The sequence below is a fragment of the Dinoponera quadriceps genome, unplaced genomic scaffold (assembly GCF_001313825.1).
Source record: "Dinoponera quadriceps isolate SergipeBrazil2010 unplaced genomic scaffold, ASM131382v1 scaffold2358, whole genome shotgun sequence".
Taxonomy (NCBI): Eukaryota; Metazoa; Arthropoda; class Insecta; order Hymenoptera; family Formicidae; genus Dinoponera; species Dinoponera quadriceps.
The window spans coordinates 34141-54571 of NW_014556504.1; the positions used below are offsets into that span (position 1 = coordinate 34141).

Below are 20431 nucleotides of genomic sequence, written 5' to 3' on the forward strand. Positions count from 1 at the left end.
AACATAGTGTAATGGCGTTGGTTCCAAAAAGCTGAATTATTTGAACATCTAAATATGAAGATCTTTATGAGAAAGGAAATAATCTCATTCAAAAAAAAGGGATGATAAAATTATTTTTATAGCAAGTCGATTGTTAAGTTTAATTTTATCAAAATTAGCGTACATATGAAAATAAAATATTTATATAGCACAGATATACAATAATACATACGGTGCTCCTCGCACACTGGCTAAGCACACAATACGCAACAATATCTTTCAGTTTTTTCGTCAAAAAATGTGAGAAACAACGCGCGCGAAATACTTTCGAAAGTTTCAATTCGGTGCGATCGTCGCGCCGCGCACGTCGACTTCGACTCGGACCGAGGAGTCGACAAGTTCGCGACTTGGAGCGGGAGGTTACGCGCGACGTCGTCTCGATGCCTCGACAAGTATCGCCGGCGGCCGTAATAGCCACCGTGGCTTCCCCCCCCACCCGGGCTGCGATCGTAGAGAGTGATATAGCGAGGTAATCGAGGTGTCAACGAGGCGAGCCACCGTCGTGGCTAGTGTTTTACGTTTATGTGACTTGCTCGCCCGACGTATTCCCCGTATCGCCCACATCCCGTTTCTTTTCTCAAAGAGGTTATCGCGCCGATTCGGCCCGACGGCGACGCTCTCTCTCTCTTTCGCGCGCGCACGCGAGAGAGAGACGTCCGTCGACAGAAGCAGTGGCAGACTCGGGTAGCGCGACTTTCGTTTCCGCGATGTTTTGACACGCTTCACCACTTCGTCTCTCTCTCTCTCGCTCTCGCGCCTCTTTTCGCTGTCACCGTTTCTACTGCCGCAGGATGCTGCGTTACTCCGTCCCTTCGCCGACGAAGGTGTGACCGTCCTCGGGAGCCCGCTCGAGTCCAGTCAACACTGAGGAACAGTATTAACAGGCGATAGTCCGTGGTTTGTTATGCTGCGCTCGTCGTCCTTCTCCTCCTCCTCGTCGTCGTCGTCGCCGTCGTCTCGTGATAAGTACGGAAAGTTCATGGACATTCGTTATACGTGTGCGTGCGCGAGCCTGCACGAGTGTGCGTGTGTGTCATTTGCTTATTTGTGCTTATTTGCAAATTGATCAGGAGCCGAGAGAGCCTTGCATTCACGCTCGCTCGCTCGCTCGCTTCTGAGATTGTCCTTCAATATGCGTTATACGGAGTACACGTTGCTCGCGAATATCTCGCCGTGCGCTTTCTCGGTTGTTTATTGGAAAAGTCGCCGAGCGTTCCCCCGTCGATCGACGTTCGCTTCTGCACGCTGATCCACCTCTGCGCCGCGTGACAGCAAACTTCGGATGTGATTATAACGATAAATCGTGATGATAAGGGAGAGTAAGAGAGAGAAAGAGAGAGATGCGCGACAAATTTGCAAATATAGATAAAAAAACATTATCGACATATCAAAGTCAGAAATAATAAACTTCGATTGTGTTTTCACTTTACAGATTTTATCGTGTTGATTAATGCATATTTTTTGTGCGTCTGCTATAACGTCTCGCTGCGGTTTGCTTCAAGCTTTGTGAAAATATCCAATGAAATTAGAGGATACCGTCCGAAATATGTTTGCATTTATATAGCTTGTAATCTGTCGAGTAGTACGCGTATGTGTGTGTTTGCACACGCGTGTGTGTGTGCGCGTGTTTGTTGCGAGCAAATTGTTATTTCTATATGATATACCAGAGGATCTTTAAACACGAGTGATACCTGAATAAACAGCTGATAAAAATTTTTAGCGTCACAAGCTTAATATTAGCATAATGCAGTCTGATAACTGCTTTGTTATTCTTGTATTATCAATGTATACTTGATAAAAATATTGCGTATAAGAGGAGCTCTTGTTCTAGTGTTAAATTTACCGCAGGGTGCGCAACATTTGGTTCTCGTGCGTTTCTACATTTTTACCCACTAAACAATTGCGTTGCACATTCCTGGGAAAAAATGATTATATATGATAATATATAATTATATATAATTATATATAGTCACATATGGGCAAATTTCATACATGACCTTTTTTTCCCCGGGTTATCACCTTCATTATATTTGAAGCTGTACGAAACTTCACACTAGAGATCCAAGTATGCATAAGATAAAAAGTACGTGTCTCTCTTTTTTTTTTGTTTCAGCTATGATCCCTGCTGCGATACTGCGTAACTGCTCAAGAAACAATTCAATGCGCACGGGTGATGATGTGTATGCTGTTGAACAACAGTGAGGTGAATACGCTGTGATGGGGTGGGTGATATCCACCACAACATGGGTCGTCATATGGAGTTGCCTGATGCGGGGCTTCAACTTAGCTCCTCAGGCATCTCCGAAGCAAGTGCCGTGCGATAAGACGAGGAAGGTTTTCACGGACACATGGGGCGTCATCAGCGATGGGCCTCTAGGCTCAAATTATACTCAAGACTCTCACTGCGAGTGGCTCATTAAAGGTACGGACGAAGGGCAATTCCGTCGACCTGATCAGGGAGATCGGGTGTATTATTCGCGCGTGCGATGACGGAGGATGAAAAAGTTGAGTAAATTTCGTATATCCGAGACTCGCTTCTTTATTTCTTTTCCTTCTTTGCAGCTAATCACAGCCGTCAATTTATCACGTTAAGTTTTCGCACGATGGGCACAGAGTGCAGCTACGATTATGTATTCGTTTACGACGGGGACTCCTTTCGTTCACCGCTTCTGGGCAGCTTCAGTGGAAAAACGGAGCCGCAGCAAGTGACATCATCGTCTGGTTATGTAAGTACATAACCGGCGACGATCAACAATATATAGATAACGCAGATTGCAGATTCAAGTTTTTGCCAGCGGCTCGTTATCCGCATTCTTCTAATGGCGTCGGCTTGTATTGCCGTGCGATGAACGCGAAAGACTGTTATGATTACTTCCGAGAGACTAGATTTCCGAACGTGATACAATTAGCAGTATGATTGAAGCGAACAGTGATAAGAAAGAAGAAAAAAAGAGAGATCGAGCAATGAAATCGCACGCTTTCCTTGCAGATGCTGATATTGTTGTATAGCGACACGAATTACGTACTGGATGGCTTTCACGCGGAGTTTTCAGTCACGAACTGCCCGAACAATTGCACCCGCCACGGGAAGTGCATCAACAATACGTGCTTCTGCGAGAACGACTGGGGAGGTAAGGATTGCTCCCGAGCTCTCTGCCCGAACAATTGCAGCAACGTCGGTGCTTGCGGGGTGAAAAGGTGCGAGTGCAACAACGGATATTCCGGGCAATCTTGCTCGTTGCATAAAAGTCATCCTGAGGGGAACCGGTGAGTTATCTCGAGATCGTATATGTGTTCGAGTTGTAATTCATATTTATTACATCAACGAATAAAATAATCTTGTAAAGGCACCGCTTTAACGTCCTGTGTTGCAACGAGTAGACTTTGGATCGTTGGAGTGAAGATGAATGATTAAGACTGATCGATCTGTTCTCTGCATAGGTGGCACTGGCTCTCGCATTCAGAAGGCGGACTGAGACCACGGGCAGCTCACACCGCGGTTTACGTTCACGAGACAGACTCACTTTACGTTTTTGGAGGCTACGATCTCAATTATATACTCAGCGACTTGGAGGTGTACAGGTTCAGCACCAGTCAGTGGGAAGACGAGTATGGAAATGTGATAGGTGAGTATTATGGACGTTCGAACGTTAAGTGAGATTTCTACGCCAATTTGCAGCATTTTCTCCCCCTGCAATCTGTCGTAACTTCCGTTATATATTCGTTGAAGTGCCAATTTATGAGATGCTTATTGCAGCGCTCACGTGACTTTAATCCCACACTAGCGGCGCAAAAAAAAATGTTGAACTTCGCTTAGTCTCCGACGTCACGTAACGTGAACTGCCAGTTTTACTTTTATTGTGTTCATTGTGTTCGTAACTGTGTGTACAAATGTGCGTGCGACATTTTTCAGAAGGTGCCGCGTCCGTCGAGTATCTGGATCCCATGTTGATCGCCACGGAACTGGAACGCATGGGGTCCGGTGCTAAGGAAATATACGGGATACCGACGTCGTCCCTGATCTGGAAGGTGCTGTACAGTATGAGGGATAACAACACGTTCGGCCGATTCGACCGCACGAACGCTGAGGGCGGCCAGCACAGAGAGTTCAGGCCCAAAGACAAGGAGAACGAAAGGAGCAGGAGCACCATCAGGATCGACAGGAACGACGACTCCCGTAGGAAGCACCCACGAATCGTAAGGCCGCGATATTTGCCGATGTCGGCGAGAAGGTAATTAGTAAGTGGTGGTACTTCATCGTCTTCTTCATAAAACTTCCTGTATCTTCATCGGGTCTCGACTTATTCAATGCGCGCTTTATTTAGGATAGATTTAGGTAGCTGTGGATTATCTTTTATTGACCGTGTGTTGGCTTTGCTTCTTGAAGATATCGCAGAAACTTGGGAGACTTATATAGGGAACGTCACGCCGCGGACGTTCAGGCCGACGACGTGAAGTGGGAGGAGCAAGTCGTGGCGGGGCCGGCGGAGGACAACATCTTCATGCAGGAGTTCATGGACCCGAAGTTAACCACGGGCGAGTCGCTGAAGGAGGAAGTCACCGTACCAACGATCGACGAGATGCCGAAACCGAGCCCTCGTTATGGCCACGCTGCCTGTAAATACCAAGGTGTGTCTCGCTAACCTGCGCTGATGAAAAAGCGCGATGAGAGATGTTCCTCACATCGCGCGAGAGGAGATTCTCACCGCCCACGTGTCGCGCATCGTGCGGTTAAGGTAGCTGGTACTTAAATGTTAGAAAGGTGGTTGACACGACGCGAAGAAGCTCGGCAAGTCTGTGTTAAAGATTTGCAAACATATTTCACCGTATACAGCTTTGACGTTGCCAAAGTAAAAAATTAAGAAAATTAATCTTAAGTAATGGTTAGAAACTCATAAGGAGATAAGGCGTTTTTCGCATTGTATAATACTTTTACGATACTTTTGGCTGGGACTGTCCGTGTTAGGCATATGCTTGTGAACATATCATATGTACGTACTGTCGGTGTCATGTGTGCAGCACACTGAGCCTCATAATAGCCTTAATATTTATTACGGCCTAATGGCGATGGAATTTTTTCATCACACACAATGAATCGGCATAATCGTGCATCGTGCGACTACCGTTTTGGAACATCCTGATTCACAAAATAATCAACAATCACGATGTACGAATAGGTCGATTCGTTGCATGTGGTCGAAAAATTCCACTGTCGCCGGGCCTAAATATTAAAGCTATTATGAAGCTCGGTGAAAATATTCCTAGGAAAATAAATTTACGGACCAACTGCTTTAATCGCTGTGAAAGTAACACGGCGATAGATCGATTTTCACTTCGGGAGACTTTCTTCTTTCGTCCGTCCGAATCGACGGGATCTTCATTTTCAACTGCAACATTCAGATGGCTTCGTGGTCTACGGAGGAAAAGTGCAGGACGGCTCCCTGTCGAACGAGCTGTGGCATTACAACGTGAACAAGCGCGTGTGGACTCTGCGTGCGAAGAATTCCCCCTTCTATCCGCCCAGACTCACGAGGCACACCTTAACGTTGGCGAACGATTACATCTACCTGTTCGGAGGCAGCACCATGGACGGTGAATTCTCATCGAGCCTTTACAAGATCAAATTGCATTTATGTGAGTTCCACTTCTCGTCTCTCGTTCATCCGATCTTCTCATTGTTTCGACTTGCGAATATTTCAAACGTCAAGTTTCCCGTTTCCTCGCCATTTTAAATAATAACAGAAGCGAGGAAACATGTTTTATCAATGAATGCTCCGCGGAAACCTGAAAGTCCCGCGAAGCCGAGTCGAGTCACAAGGGAGTGTTGATCGCGCGCAAAGACTGGCGCTTTGTGACCGTGATGAATGTTAGCACAAGGCGCAATTACAGCGGATCCCACGGCGACTACCGAGAGGTGGACGGAGGTGCGGCCACGAGGCGGCAAGGAGCTGGACGTGCGCGTGGTTGCTCACTCGACCGTTTATCATCGCGCCACCAATTCCCTTCTCGTCTACGGAGGAGTGGTCGCCAGCGTGGCTCGCTTCAGCAAACTGTCGGACCGGATGTTTGTGTTTCAACTCGACCGGAAGGTCTGGTCTGAGATTCATTACCCGAGGGCCCACCTGCGAGACACCTATGTACCAAGAGAACGCGCGTTTCACACATGCAACATCATAGGTAACCGGCTGGCCCGATGACGTCGGCGAATTCGTGAGACGCTCGTTGTCACGCTTCTCAGATTCTCCCGGACGCTTGCGTAACGCATTTTTCTTCGGTAGGGAATTATCTGGTGGTGTTCGGCGGATATTCTCACAGGCACAACAAGGAAGAGATCTGTTACGACAATCAGATGTATCTTTATCATCTTGGCTGTCACGCTTGGGTGAGTCACGACGTCTTGGGAACGTCGGGAGGTCCCTTGAACGATAAAGGTAAGGCAAGTCGTATTGATGTACAGAGTGATGCGATTACTACAGCTATATTGAATATCTTCGGAAGAGCAGGAGCAAACATTTATCTAACAGGAATGATATCGCTAGCAGTCGTCACTCTTATCACTTCGAACATCTCAATATTCAAAGTGACAATAGTTATCGCCTCACCTTGTGTGACAAGAAAGAAGAAAGGACTCGTTAACTTAGATACAACGTGATTCACATTGACGATGACTTATCTGCTTGGTAGACTCTCGTTACCCGAAGCAACAAGGAGTATTCGCGCACGCGGCGGACGTGCGTAACGGAAACACCCTGCTGCTCGTCGGCGGATATCACGGCAACGTGAACGCGGACCTCCTCGCGTACACTTTACCGCCTATGCTCGCACCCGGTGACGAGGACTACATCGAGCCGGAGCAAATCTGCTCGAGGCACAAGAGTCTGATGGAGTGCGCGGCGAATCCCGAGTGCGGCTGGTGTTCCGCGGACGAGGTAAGCCATTTTGTCGATCTCGCTTCAACGCGTCCTGTTGGTATTCGGTTTGGGAAACCGTCCCCACAGATCTGTATTTTTTTATGCAACAGTGCACAACAAATCGTGATATATCTCTAGCGTCTGCTCCGAGCGACGTGCTTCTCCTATCTCGAAACTTGCCCGACGCCGTTTCAGATATGCTACGGTCGTACGATAGGCAGCAACTGCACGACGAATCTGCAGACGACGCGGTGCCCGGGTGTCTGTCCCGCTCTGGGCGACTGTCACTCTTGTCTGATACACGGCCAGCCGGGCGGCGGTTGGGGCACGAACTTCCGTGGCCGGAAGTCCGTGTCGAACAAGCTGAATCTTGGCACTTGCACGTGGTGCGTGCAAAACGCACGCTGCCACCACAAGGACGACAACTATGGCGTGTGCGGCCTGCGGGACGACACACCGTCGCAGATACCGGGCTGGTGGGGCCCGAAGGGCACGGAAATCATCAAGGTGGAGGAGTGCCGGGAGATGGACAAGAGGCCGGGTCTGACGTTCCTCAAGTACAAGCCGCCGGTGAACTTCAGCCAGCCCGACTCGGTGACGATAGTGAACGCTACCACGGTCGACTTCAACGTGCCGTCGATGCAGGGCGCGAAGACCGAGTCGGCCCTAGGCGGCGAGATGATCGCCAGGCTGACCGGCTTCCTCAGGCCGCCTCAGCTCTGGGACAGCGCGCTCGAGCATCTCAAGATCTGCGTCAGTTACAACAGCGCGACGCTCCATGTCTCGCGCAGCGATGATCCTAATAAACTGGTGAGTCGCCCGATAGTAGTTCTATTAACATACATGCGATTGTTTCTTTCTACACTGTGTAACATTGTTGGTTCACTGAAGGGGATCGACATTTGACCGGGAACGTGTAACGAATATTCCCGGGAATAATTGAGAATTACATTACAACACTCGGAAAAAATAGCCGATTGGCGAATACACGATTGACTCTCACGAACTAGAGATCGATTTTATCCTTTCCCCGGGAGCGACAAGACACAGACAAGTCACTCTTCTTTCCGTGCAATGCCATTAACACAATATTCACTTAGGAACTGGTCGCCAATCTGACCGCGGAGACGTCGCAGTGTATACCGACCAAGTGGCCGGACGGTCAGCCGATGGAGCTGCTGCCGGGCCGGTACCTCCTGGACTTCGAGTCGAAAAGGATGGTGACTGCGAGCTACGCTTACGCGAGCAAGATGGAGATCACGCACAACAAGAGGAACAACGCGAACGACAACGCAAAGGTGTTCACGTTCGAGTACCTGGAGCCGTTTCAGAACGGCTCCTGCCACCAGTACGGCAACTGCCTGCACTGCCTGACCGACTCGTCGTGCGGCTGGTGCGACATCACGAACCGATGCCTGCCGCGCTCGGCCAACGAGACGGAGAGCTGCTCCGCGGACGTGGAGTGGGACGAGGCGAGCGGCAAGGCGATACGCGAGTGGCACTACCTGACCATCACGCCGTCGGCATGCGCCAATTGCTCCAACTACATCTCCTGCGAGTCGTGCGTCGGCAGCAACCTCTGCGAGTGGTGGACCGAGGACGCGAGATGCGCACGAATCGGCCGGCTGCCGAACGCCGTGGTCAGCCTGGAGCAGTGCCCGATCCCTTGCCGGCAGCGCTCGAACTGCACCCAGTGCCTGGATGAGCGCGGCAGGTGCGTCTGGTGCGAGGCCACCCGTGAGTGCTTCTCCTTCTCCGTGTACACGTCCGAGTATCAGTTCGGCCTGTGCCGGGAATGGATGGACCAGGCGGGTCTGATGGGCGTCACCGCCCGCTCCTCGTCCCTGACCGGCAACGACCAGTGCAAGAGCTGCAGCCGGCACACCAACTGCTCCAGCTGCCTGCACTCGCTCAGCTGCGGCTGGTGCTACAGCCTGGAGAACCCCATCACCGGCGTGTGCGTCCAGGGCGACTTCAACCAGCCCCACGTCAACTGCAGTTTCGTCATCAACGAGTACCGCAACAGCAGCCTCAGGGCGGACGAGTCCAGCTGGGCGTACGCCCAGTGCCCGGACGTCGACGAGTGCGACCTCGGTTTGCACGACTGTCACCCGGACGCGCTTTGCACCAACACCCACGGCAGCTTCAGCTGCCAGTGCAAGCGCGGCTTCAACGGCGACGGCAAGGAGAACTGCACGAAGACCTGCTACGAGAGGTGCGTCAACGGTTACTGCAGCGAGGCGCCGGACTACAAGTGCGAGTGCAATCTCGGCTGGACCGGGCCGGACTGCCGGACCAACTGCGGCTGTTATAACCACTCCACTTGCCTGCAGGTAGGCGCACTGATGCACGGTGAAAGAAAAGACATTTCGCACTTTTGCCAATATCTTCGCGTTGAATGTTCAATACACCCCTGTGTTGATTCAACGTGCCTTTGTTATCTCAATATTTTCCGTTCGAGTCGCAATATTCCACGTGACTCCTCGTCAGTTGCCTCCCCCCACCACGCGGAAATTGAAAAACGGATAGCTCGGAATCAGAAACTGTTTTTGAACTCTCGTTCCTTCGACTTATAGAACGGTTGGGGACACCCTGTATATTTCCAAATTAACAACCCTCTCTGTGTATCACCAGGGGCCAGGTATCTGCGACAGGTGTCAGGACTGGACGACCGGACAGTACTGCGAGACGTGCAAGGCGGGCAGCTACGGCAACGCGACGACACCGTTGGGCTGCCGCGAGTGTAACTGCAACGGTCACGGCGACGTGGAACTGGATGTGTGCGACCGGCAGACCGGCGTGTGCTTCTGCCGCGACAACACCGAGGGTGACACGTGCCAGCGCTGCAAGCGAGGCTACTACGGCGACCCGCGGGACGGCGGTATGTGCTACTACGGCTGCATGTCGCGGGGCATGCTGGGCGGCGTGGAGAACGGCAAGCAGGGCCTCGGCAGCCGGCATTCGCAGTCCTCGCTGTGGGGCAACCACATGGGCGACTCGCCGACGCGGGAGTGCCTCTGGATCGTCAGCCCCGAGACCGATCTCTCGTCGGACGCGACCACGCCCGCGGTCCAGAGCGTGATCCAATTCACGATCCACGACGACATCAACGTCAGCTGCCAGGAGAACAGCGTGTACGTGTACGACGGCCTGCCGGAGTTCGTCTCCTCGTCCGGCGGCCATCAGAGTCAGCTGCTCGGCGTCTACTGCACGGAGAGCACCGACTACCCGGTGACGGTGGAGGCCAAGTCGGGTTTCCTGACGGTCCACTACAAGCAGCTGGACGAGGTGGAGGGCTTCAACGCGAGCTACGTGGTGATGACGTGCGACAACTGTCCGGGTAATCGCGAGTGCCGCAACGGCAATTGCCTGTGCAGGCCCGGCTTCTTCGGCATCGAGTGCGACGTGGAGATCTGCCCCGACAACTGCACCGCCGCGAAGAAGCGCGGCGTCTGCGACAAGGGCTACGGCCGGTGCGTTTGCTCGCCGGGCTACGGCGGCCGTGACTGCTCCATCCGGCTGGACGACCACCAGCTGATCTTCACGGAGCTCTTCAACTCGGAATACCTGGCCGACCAGTGGGACCATCTCAGGAACACGCTGCCGCGCTTCGGCCACAGCCTGGTGGCCGATCGTCGCGGCAGCCTCTGGATGTTCGGCGGCTACTCGCTCAGCCACGGGCCGTTGAACGACATCCGGCTGTTCGACACGAAGAACAACACGTGGATACTGATCACGGTGGACTCCACCTCGTCGGCGATGTCGGCGATGTCGATGCCGCAGGGCCGTTACTTCCACGCCGCCGAGATCGTGCACAGCCGGCAGCAGATCTACGTGTACGGCGGGCTCTCGATGAAGGACGAGGACGTGCAGGGCCTGTCGAACAACACCCTCAGCGACTTCTGGAAGTTCAGCCTGCAGAACCAGCGCTGGAGCCAGATCCTGCAGGACGAGAGGAAGAAGGAGCCGCTACCCTCGGCCGGTCACACGCTCACCCTGCGCCGAGACGGCGAGTCGGAGACCCTGATTCTGATCGGCGGTTTCAGCCCCAAGTACGGATACCTGGACACGGTGTGGGAGTTCAATCTGGAAACCGAAACCTGGGACACAGTGGAGACCGTCGGGAACGGGCCACTCGGCGTTTACGGCCACTCCACCGTGTATCACGGCAAGTCGGACAGCTTCTACGTCTTCGGTGGCTACACCTATGCTATAAACAGGACCTTCATCTCGAACAAGTTGTACGCCCTGGATTACAGGAGACGCACGTGGTCTGTGCTGCCGCCGTTCGACGACGATTTCGTCTATGGCAGCACTCTGGTAAAGTATTTTTTTTTTTTAATATATCTTAGAATATTTTTTGCCCATTCATTATTACCAAATTTATTTCAGTCACAATTAATATGTAATATATAATAATAAGCCATATTGTATACAAATATAATTTTATATTATAATTTTATATCATATAATAATATATGATAATCGTGAAATAATTCATAACGAAAGTTTCGTTTAATTTGGAAATATCGATCTATTTAATTCATAGCCGCGATCACTTGGGGTGAACTGCGAAGATACCTTCCAAGTAACGACGAATTCAATTAGTCGATATATTTTCAGTTGATCGCACGAATCCTAAAATCTCACTCTATTATTTCAGCCTCAAGCCAGGTTCCTTCATTCCGCGGTTACGACGGACGAGTACATGGTGATATTCGGCGGCCGGCAGAATCCTCACAACACCTCGGACTCTCTGATCGCGTACAAGTACTCGTGTAACCTGTGGATACGTTTAATAACGAAGGACATGGAAACGATCGGCAGCCCGCCACCGCCGGCGTATGCTCACGCGATGACCCACGCCGAGCCAGAGTCGAACGCCGTTTACGTCGTCGGCGGCTTCGACGGTAGCATCAAAAGCCACGTCACGTTGATCAGCATACCGGAGGACCTGTGCAATCTCTGGACAGATAAGAACACCTGCCGAAAGTACTTCGGCTGCTCGTTCTGCGCCGTCACCACCATCACTGGTACCAACGCTTCCTTCTGCTTTTCGAACGAAGTGTCGAGCAACCGAGATGATAAGTACGTTTCCTGACTTTTTTGTGTATCTTTAATCTTCTAATTTGTCTCTTTTAATTCTTAGCTTTAGATCTGCGCAGTCTAACTGAACAAATTTGCGTGGTTATTAATTAAAGAAGCCTCTATACGTGGTCATTTTCTATAATTAATAACTAAAAAGAAAATATATATACATAAAACTTTTAAATTATCACTTTAGAGGTAATAATTTTATTATACAACTTAACAACTTCTATTTGATATATTGCTTAGAATGTTGATTTAGGAAGGAATGATGGTTTTGTTAAATTTTAGGTGCGACTTGAACGTCACTCAAGCGCAACGGTCCAACGGAATATTCTGCAATTCGGACTGGATGGCGAGCAGGAAGTGTCAGAACTTCAAGACCTGCACGGAATGCTTGGCGGAGTGGCCATATTACAAGGGCGACAAGCAGCCGGTGTGCAAATGGTGCACCAACTGTCCGTACGGCAAGTGCATCCCGTCGGAGAGGGATTGCGACGAGCTGAATAAGTGCAACGTCCGGCAGGTGTCGGTCTCTAACGTGAATCAGTGCGGGGAACGACTGTGTCCAGCGAGCGACTGTGAAAAGTGCAACAGTCTTGGCGACTGCGTGTGGACGAGGCAGGTCCTGAAGACTTGTAAGTTCTGCATAAATAGCGCTACACGCTGAAAATATAATGAAACATATATTCTCTTGAATTACACAGGATGGGACATGTTGTTGAATGCCTCGTTCTCTGTGTAATTCAAAAATATATTCTCTCTCTTTACATGGAATTGCAATTTGTGAGTTTTTAATCAATCGTACGACGAACATACGATTAATTTTAACCGAGGTGTGTAATAAAACGGTGTCGAAATGCGTGCACAATTATTGAGAAAACTGTTTCCATCGGTAGCTGAATTAGGGGTGAAGGTAACGGGTGAGCCCGTCTACGACTGGAACTGCGTGCCGGACGATATCTTCGAACGATCCAGCATAAAAATGAGCAGCACGCAGTGCGAACGAAGATGCGCCGATCACAAGGACTGCAGAAGCTGCCTGAAAGGTACCGGGGCCGAGGGAGGCTGGAGTGAATGCAGATGGTCTACTCAATTGAACGAAGTAAGGCATTCTATACGGAGAGAAAAAATGTGAAATCTCTCTTTCTTCTCTTTAAATTCTAGAAATTTAAAGCCGTGAGTAACTTGGAGCCGACGAATAGACCAGGCGGATAACTGTTGAGCATTTGTGAATTTTAGTGCATCTCTCCATCGTACCAGCCACTCTACTGCGCCGGCGGCGTCTGCGGCTTGGTGTTGCGTAGCGCAGACATGGACCATTGCCCAGAACCGTGTTCAGTTTTCACGCAATGCAGCACTTGCCTGAAGCATTCGCATTGCGGCTGGTGTTCCCTGGACTCCGCCAATATAACCGGTCAAGGAATATGCACAGAAGGCTCGCTCGAAGCACCGACCGATCATCCCGCTGGTGGCACCTGCGAAATGCTCTATCACCAACAATTCCCGCAAACCGAGCCACGTGAGTATCGTATTATTATTCCTTTCACCGGTGAATTCTCCGAAAAAAGGAACATTCGTATTTTTAATGCTTCAACGCCGATACTTAGAGTGCTGTTACGTCGCGTCTCTCGTTGATTACAGCGATTACCACAACGTTACAGCCACATGTAGACCTTTCAGAGGAAGACAACGTTACGATGTCACTGTCCAATGCAATAGTGAAGCCGGAGTTCTCGTGGCACTACGTGCGCTGCCCTCCAGAAAATGAATGCATAAATGGACATCACACATGTTCGCCGAACAGCGAGAAGTGTTTCGACCAGGAGGAGGGCTTCGAGTGCAAGTGCGGGGATGGATACAAGACCGAGACGTAATGTCTTCTATTTTTCTTTCTCCGATATTATTCGATACGCTTATTCCATAAGTTTTAATTTCACTCTTCGCATATTAATGTAAGCTTCCCTATTTCCAGTACCTGGGTGAACGAATTTGGAAGGTAAGCTTTAAACATTTATATATTTCATTCATTTACTTTCATTATTTAATTTTATTATTACTTCTTGTCCCATTAATTTATGAACGAAAATTATGCGATCGTCTTGTGGTCTTCTTAACTCGTTCGGTGCAATTTGCAGAAACATTTGCGTGCCCACGTGCACGCAAGGCTGCGTGAGAGGCACGTGCGTGGAGCCGAATGTGTGCCGCTGCGACTTCGGCTACGTCGGCGCCAACTGCTCGATCCAGTGTCAGTGCAACGGCCACAGTAACTGTGCCGGTCCCGACAAACTCGACGTCTGCCTGGAATGCCATAATAATACGATGGGCCCGCAATGCGAGAAGTGCTTGCCTCTGTATGTCGGCAATCCCGCGGACAACGGCCAGTGCGTGCCGTGTCTCGAGTACTGCAACGGGCACACTCGGATCTGCATTAACGACAGCATGACTGTGCCAGTAATTAATTACTCACGATTAATGGCAATTAATACCTTAGCTAAGAACAGATTGGTAGCCGAGAAACGAATGCCCGGTAAACACTCGAACTGTCAGTAACGTGACATCAATGCGATAATTTCCCACTCGACAATGCAACTGTTACATAACACGTGCGTTATGTTGCAATTACATTGTTGAGTGGGTTATAACATCGATCTCGTGTTATCGTTAAGCTGGTGTTTACTGGGTACTTGCTATTATTGTCAATTATCCATCATCCGTTGTATAATCAATCGCGGCTCACTTTTCGATCATTTCTGTCTCGACTCTTCTATTGTCACAAAGATCTACAAAAATTGTTGCATAGTGATTTGCGAAATCATAAAAAAAAAATCTTAATGATTTATAAAATCGTATAGATTATGGTAATGATTTGTGTGGAAATTCGGCTTTTTAGAATTCTGTTTTCATTGTGTCTATTGTGTTACTGTTTGCACGTAATATTCCACTTTCGTAATATATTACGCGATCTTTAGTAATATATAATGCTTTCCTTGAACGCAGGACCCCAATGCGGTGGACAAAATGTCGATAGAGCTGCTGAAGAAGCAACTGGTGGAGGGGCCAGTGGCTAAAGCGAAGTGCGTTAACTGCGGGAACAACACGAAAGGCGACAAGTGCGGCGAATGTGTGACCGGCTATTTCCGGGGCACGGAGGATCTACGAGACGTATGTCGGCCGTGAGTATCATCCGATTGGCAATTAATTGATCGATCTGTGTGTAATTGAATGTGAACCTAAACGACAGGATAAAATTACCAGATTACAGCTGCTGTTTCTTGACCTAGACAGCTATATCAAAATCTTGTATAAGTGTCTTTAATTAATAACTCAAAATTTTGCGTGTTGTTTGCAAAATGGTGCGGGACTTATTTGTCCACCTCAATCCGTTCTACGCCCTCAGATTAAACCGAGTAGAAAAGTCATGCACCTTGTTGCAAAATTCGCAATAATTAACGCTAATTAAATGCGTAAACTAACATCTTCGTTGCAGCTGCGAGTGCCACGGCCACGGTTTCACCTGCGACCCTGTGACCGGCGAGAAGTGCAATTGCGGCAACAACACGGAGAGTGAGTCGTCCTGCGTGAGCGGCCCCACGAAGGGCACCAACACCGGCGGCATGCCGTGCTGGATGGTCCAGTGCAGCAAATGCAGGGAGAACTACGCCGGCACGCCGACGATGGGCCATCAGTGTTACAAGACCGTCACGGTGGACAACAAAATGTGTTTCGACGGGAAATTGATAGGTAAGCGACAGTGATTCATGTGAACTACTCGCATAAGAACAATCACTTCTTCACGTGACGATAAGTAATATTCAGGCTTGGATAATATGACTAGTTAATTAGTTGAAAGTAAAGTTAAAAAGCGAACAAGATTTACCTTAGTTAATTTTAAACGACTTAACCTTTCTAACTTAAAACGCACAGAAAAAATACTGGGCTCAAGTGAGTAATTACTTCAGATTCGGAACGCATAAATAATAACTTACTTGGAAAATATTTTACTTGGATTAAACAACGACTCGATCAGAAAATTCTTGTCACCCACTGGCCGTTTCATTTCAGACGAATGTAAGATGAAGCCGAAACCCTTGAACCCCGGCCACACCATGTTCTTCATGATGCAGCCGCGTTTCATGAACGTGGACATCAGGGTCATGGTGGATGTTACTCAAGGCGCCTTGGATTTGTTCTTGAGTCCTCGGGACGACTCTTTCGTCGTCACCTTGAACTCCTCGACTGGTTATCAAGATGTAAGATTTCATCGTTCCCCCTTCGATTCCAAGCCCTTTCATTCAAGCCATTTATGTAAAAATATCGGTCTATTTTCGATGACCAATCTTTTCTACTTCTCAGTAGTCATATTTCTTACCATTCACATATATTACCTATTTATTTAACTTATCATTCCCTCATCTGTCAAATTCTCAAAATATCGCTGATGAGATACCGCATTTTGCAGGTCGAGCTCGACAGCAGGTTCAGAAAGCGGCCGGACAATCCGGAGACTTGGCTGGAGGAGGAGCACAACACCAGGACCCACGTGGTGGAGTTCCATTCGCACGGCAGCTTCGGCGGCGCGAACGGCACGACCACGGAGCCCACGTGGAACACCGGGCCGCAGTTCTACGTGATGGAGCACTACGCGGAGAATCTGGCCACTTACCTGACGATCGAGCGGCGCAACACGTTCTTGGTGATACGCAATCTAACGAACCGGCTGGTGCTGACGCTGCCGCAGGACAAGCACGAGCTCGGCCAGACGAAGTTCCACATCGCCCTCCGGGCGATCGACACTGCGAATCTGGAGCTGAACGGCCGCGCCGCCTACGGTCTGATCTTCTTCCGGCAGGATCAGCTTCACATCGACCTGTTCGTCTTTTTCTCTTGCTTCTTCTCCTGCTTCTTCTTGTTCCTGGCGGCCTGTGTGGTCGCGTGGAAGACGAAGCAGGCGGCGGACGTGCGGCGCGCCCGGCGTCGCCACGTGGTCGAGATGCTGCACATGGCGAAGCGGCCGTTTGCATCCGCTACGATACTCTACGACCGGGACGGCGGCGAGTGCAGCCCGAGCTCGCCGCAGCGCAAGGGCCGGCGCGGCAAATACGTCAACTTTCACAGCGACGTGCGCCCGGTCGCCGTCGAGCCGACCGACGACGGCGTCGCGGCCGTGGCGACGGTGTTCATCAGGCTACCGGGAGGCCGCCAAGCGCCCGTCAAGCTGGCTCTCGGCAGCTCACTCATACTGTTAACCCGTGTCTACCCGGTCAATAGCAGGGTGTTCCTAAGACGTAGAAACAGCCACGCGTTGAACTGAGTCCGTGTCACCGCGGTGGAACCGGTCTCGAGCTCCGCGCCTCGTCCAGCGTCGAACGCGACGGGGCTCGCCGATCTTTGACTCGTAGACTCGTTCATCTCGGCACGTAGTCACAGTAGAGAGCCTAGATTCGCCGTGCCTGGTGATCAGCAGCGTTCCGACTTAACGGACGAGATGAGAAAGAATGGACGTACACGTTATTATGGTCGTCGGTGCGATCGGCGCGATTTTTTCTCGAGCGTCTCGCGTGTGATTCGATGTGCCGTCTCGTCTCCATCTGGATTCATTTCTCCTCTCTCCATCTTCCCTTCTTTGTTGATCCAGGACTGCCACAGACCAGCTCCCTGTTCTGTAATTTTTTTAACGTGTGCGTTAAACCTTCTTTTACATGGTCAAATGCATTTAAAACTCGCGTATCTTGCATTCCTTGTGTGTTGGGCCGTGGTACGTGGAAAAACAGTAAGAAAAGTGGCGGGTCACACTCGATTATTTCTCGACCGTAAGGAAAATAATCGAGTGTGATTGGTCAGTGTTGTCTTTCAGCGTTTTTATTCAATCGCCCTTTTCCGTCCTAACTGCATTCCTTTTCCCAATACTCATTTATTTTGTATTGGCCTGAATTTGCATTCAGGATTGCATCGCGTGACACTAAACTTCTTAGTTTGCGTTGCTTCTGACGATCTACCTTTCCCGCGATCCCCGCTTCTAAACGTTACAATTTAACATCACATATCGTCGTCTGGAAGGCATGGATACGTCGGGGAATTTCAAAATTCAATTTCCGTAGCAACTCTGTGACCTCGCATCACACGCGTACCAGTCGGCGAGACAGGCGTCGATTCCTCTGGACGATGCCGACTTCGCAAAACGCGGCCGTTTAAGGTAGGCGTACACTGAGGATGAACGAACTACGAACGAACCCTGTTAGAATTGTGTAATACGAATGTGTACATATGCGTCTGAACGCGCGCACGAGAACTTTCTTTGATAAGTCACCGAGCGAATCGGCCCGGAACGGCTTCCCGCTTGGATTCGTTGCGGCGCACACATTGTCCAACATTGTAACAACGAAAGTTTGCATTCGCTGCTCGGTCCCGCGTCCGTTCGCTCAGTATATTTAGCCCGAAGCTAAAGAGTTTATCTAAGATCTTGTGTCGAATGTTTCGAGAATCTCCGTGATGAAGGATCTACGTCGGAATCATGACCGGGTCATGGTAGAGTCCAATGGCGGTTTCGATAACTCGCCGCCGCACCGATTTAGTGCACTAAAGACATCGGAGACTGCTGTATGTGAAATATCTAAATGCAGTGGTGCGATAGAAGCATTTGGACCATGTGATAATTAACGTATATCCTTGTATACTCGGTATTTAATTAATTGAATTATTTCTACACCTTTGCGTTTAAGTGACAGCTTCGTGTATAGCAGACTTCAACAACCGTGCATCAATTTGGTGTGACGCGGGTGATTCGAATTCGCTGAAAGATATCTAAATATAGGAGAATCCACGAGAGAGAGAGATCCTCTACGGAGATCCAGACGACGAGTACGACGGATGTCCGGGGATAATCCGCGGATCCGTGCGCGCAACGATCCGCGGGACCTCGCGAGGATCTCGCGTCGTGGATTCGCGAATCGAGCGAATTAATCGTTTCGTCTGTTTTTTCTTTATATATATATATATTTTTTTTTTTTTTTTTTTTTTTTTNTAGAGCTCTAATGTACAATAGACGCGACGTGAGAGGAGCGAACATGAGAAATTATTTAATCTAAATATATAATATAATATATTGTATATCGTACTCCACATTCCATGACGAGACTGTACGTTTGTATATATACAGCAATCTGTAATTATGTATTAATTCGTACTTTATACATTTTTGTAGAAGCATTTTTGCGAAGCGTGGTCCTTTTTTTTGTTTTCTCTCGCGTCATGGAACATTCGTGGCTGTTCCCGTGGTAGGGGAGTGCGAAGAAAGCCGATTATCGTGTGATTCGTACCAGTTGAGAACGAGCAGTATTAGAATTGTTGATTAGAGACGGAGCTTGACGATATGCGATACGTTAACAAGGTTCCTATGCCAAAACCGATTAGGGCGCGAACGAAAGCGCGTCCTATGATTAATTATTGTATTATTTATCGTAAACAGATAAAAAAAGCAAAAAGAAACAACGCGTGGAGGGAGGACGGGAAGTTCGTGTTCTCTCGGCGAAGGGTTGTTGTACATACATACGCGCGGAAGGGTCGCGAAACTTGCGAGCGGCAAAAACCTCACAGACTTTTGTAGGACCGGCGTCGCGCGCGCCGGTCGGTCGAAAGACGCTCTTGTGCTCGACTCAGGCTCAACCATCCCAGCTCATCAGCTCTGAACGAGGCGGTTTTCATTCAGAGATAACGACGACATATTAATCAAAACGTATAACGTGAGTGTTGTAACCGTATTGACATTGGCGTGCTTAGTAATCATTGTAAGAGGCGCGAGAACGGTGTAACACATGCTCTCTAAATTTCCCGGTTGTGAAACTCCACTCGGAGAAGCAGAGCGACGAGTCGCTCGGATTTGTGTGGTTTTTGTGTGTAGAGTGTAGATCCTCTGTCCCTGAATCGTCGAGCGAAACTGAAGAGTGAATCCGATGTACGGCGTCATGTGTGTTGTACCATTCCCTAAACGAAGAGTTGCACGATTTTCAACCTTATACACGTGACGCATAAGGTCGAAAATCGCATGAGTGACTTTAGTTATAATAATAGGCTCTAATAGTTCTAATTATAATAATTTCGAACTTATGTATACGCATACACTGCGTCGTGTGTGCCTTACCACTCCTTAGATCGAGAGTTACACGATTTTCAGCCTTACATATATACACGCATAAGGTTGAAAATTGCATACGTAACTCTAGTTTTAATGGTGAGACATATATATGACGTGCGTGTGAAAAATTAAATTTGTACAATAGTAAAAAGTTACAATCTGGTATAGCATACGTGATCCTGCTACGTGATACACACATACACACACACACACACACACACAAAATTTCATGTATATCTTAGCATTCTTTACATCGAGA

General features: G+C 49.3%; 1 protein-coding gene across 1 annotated transcript; it reads left to right on the top strand.

Moving 5' to 3' along the window:
• Window positions 1-115: 115 nt before the first annotated feature.
• On the top strand, window positions 116-19148 carry LOC106747825 (multiple epidermal growth factor-like domains protein 8). The gene is made up of 25 exons (XM_014625752.1): window positions 116-1005; window positions 2153-2461; window positions 2602-2765; window positions 3029-3306; window positions 3481-3665; window positions 3953-4271; window positions 4427-4668; window positions 5440-5673; window positions 5929-6216; window positions 6318-6470; window positions 6724-6968; window positions 7146-7760; window positions 8051-9283; window positions 9585-11270; window positions 11614-12038; window positions 12330-12676; window positions 12938-13143; window positions 13281-13560; window positions 13683-13911; window positions 14014-14037; window positions 14177-14492; window positions 15039-15214; window positions 15529-15782; window positions 16104-16291; window positions 16501-19148. Exons 2-25 carry the CDS (start codon window positions 2257-2259, stop codon window positions 17350-17352), a joined length of 9144 nt encoding a protein of 3047 aa, XP_014481238.1. The 5' UTR covers window positions 116-1005; window positions 2153-2256; the 3' UTR covers window positions 17353-19148.
• The last annotated feature ends 1283 nt before the right edge of the window (window positions 19149-20431 follow it).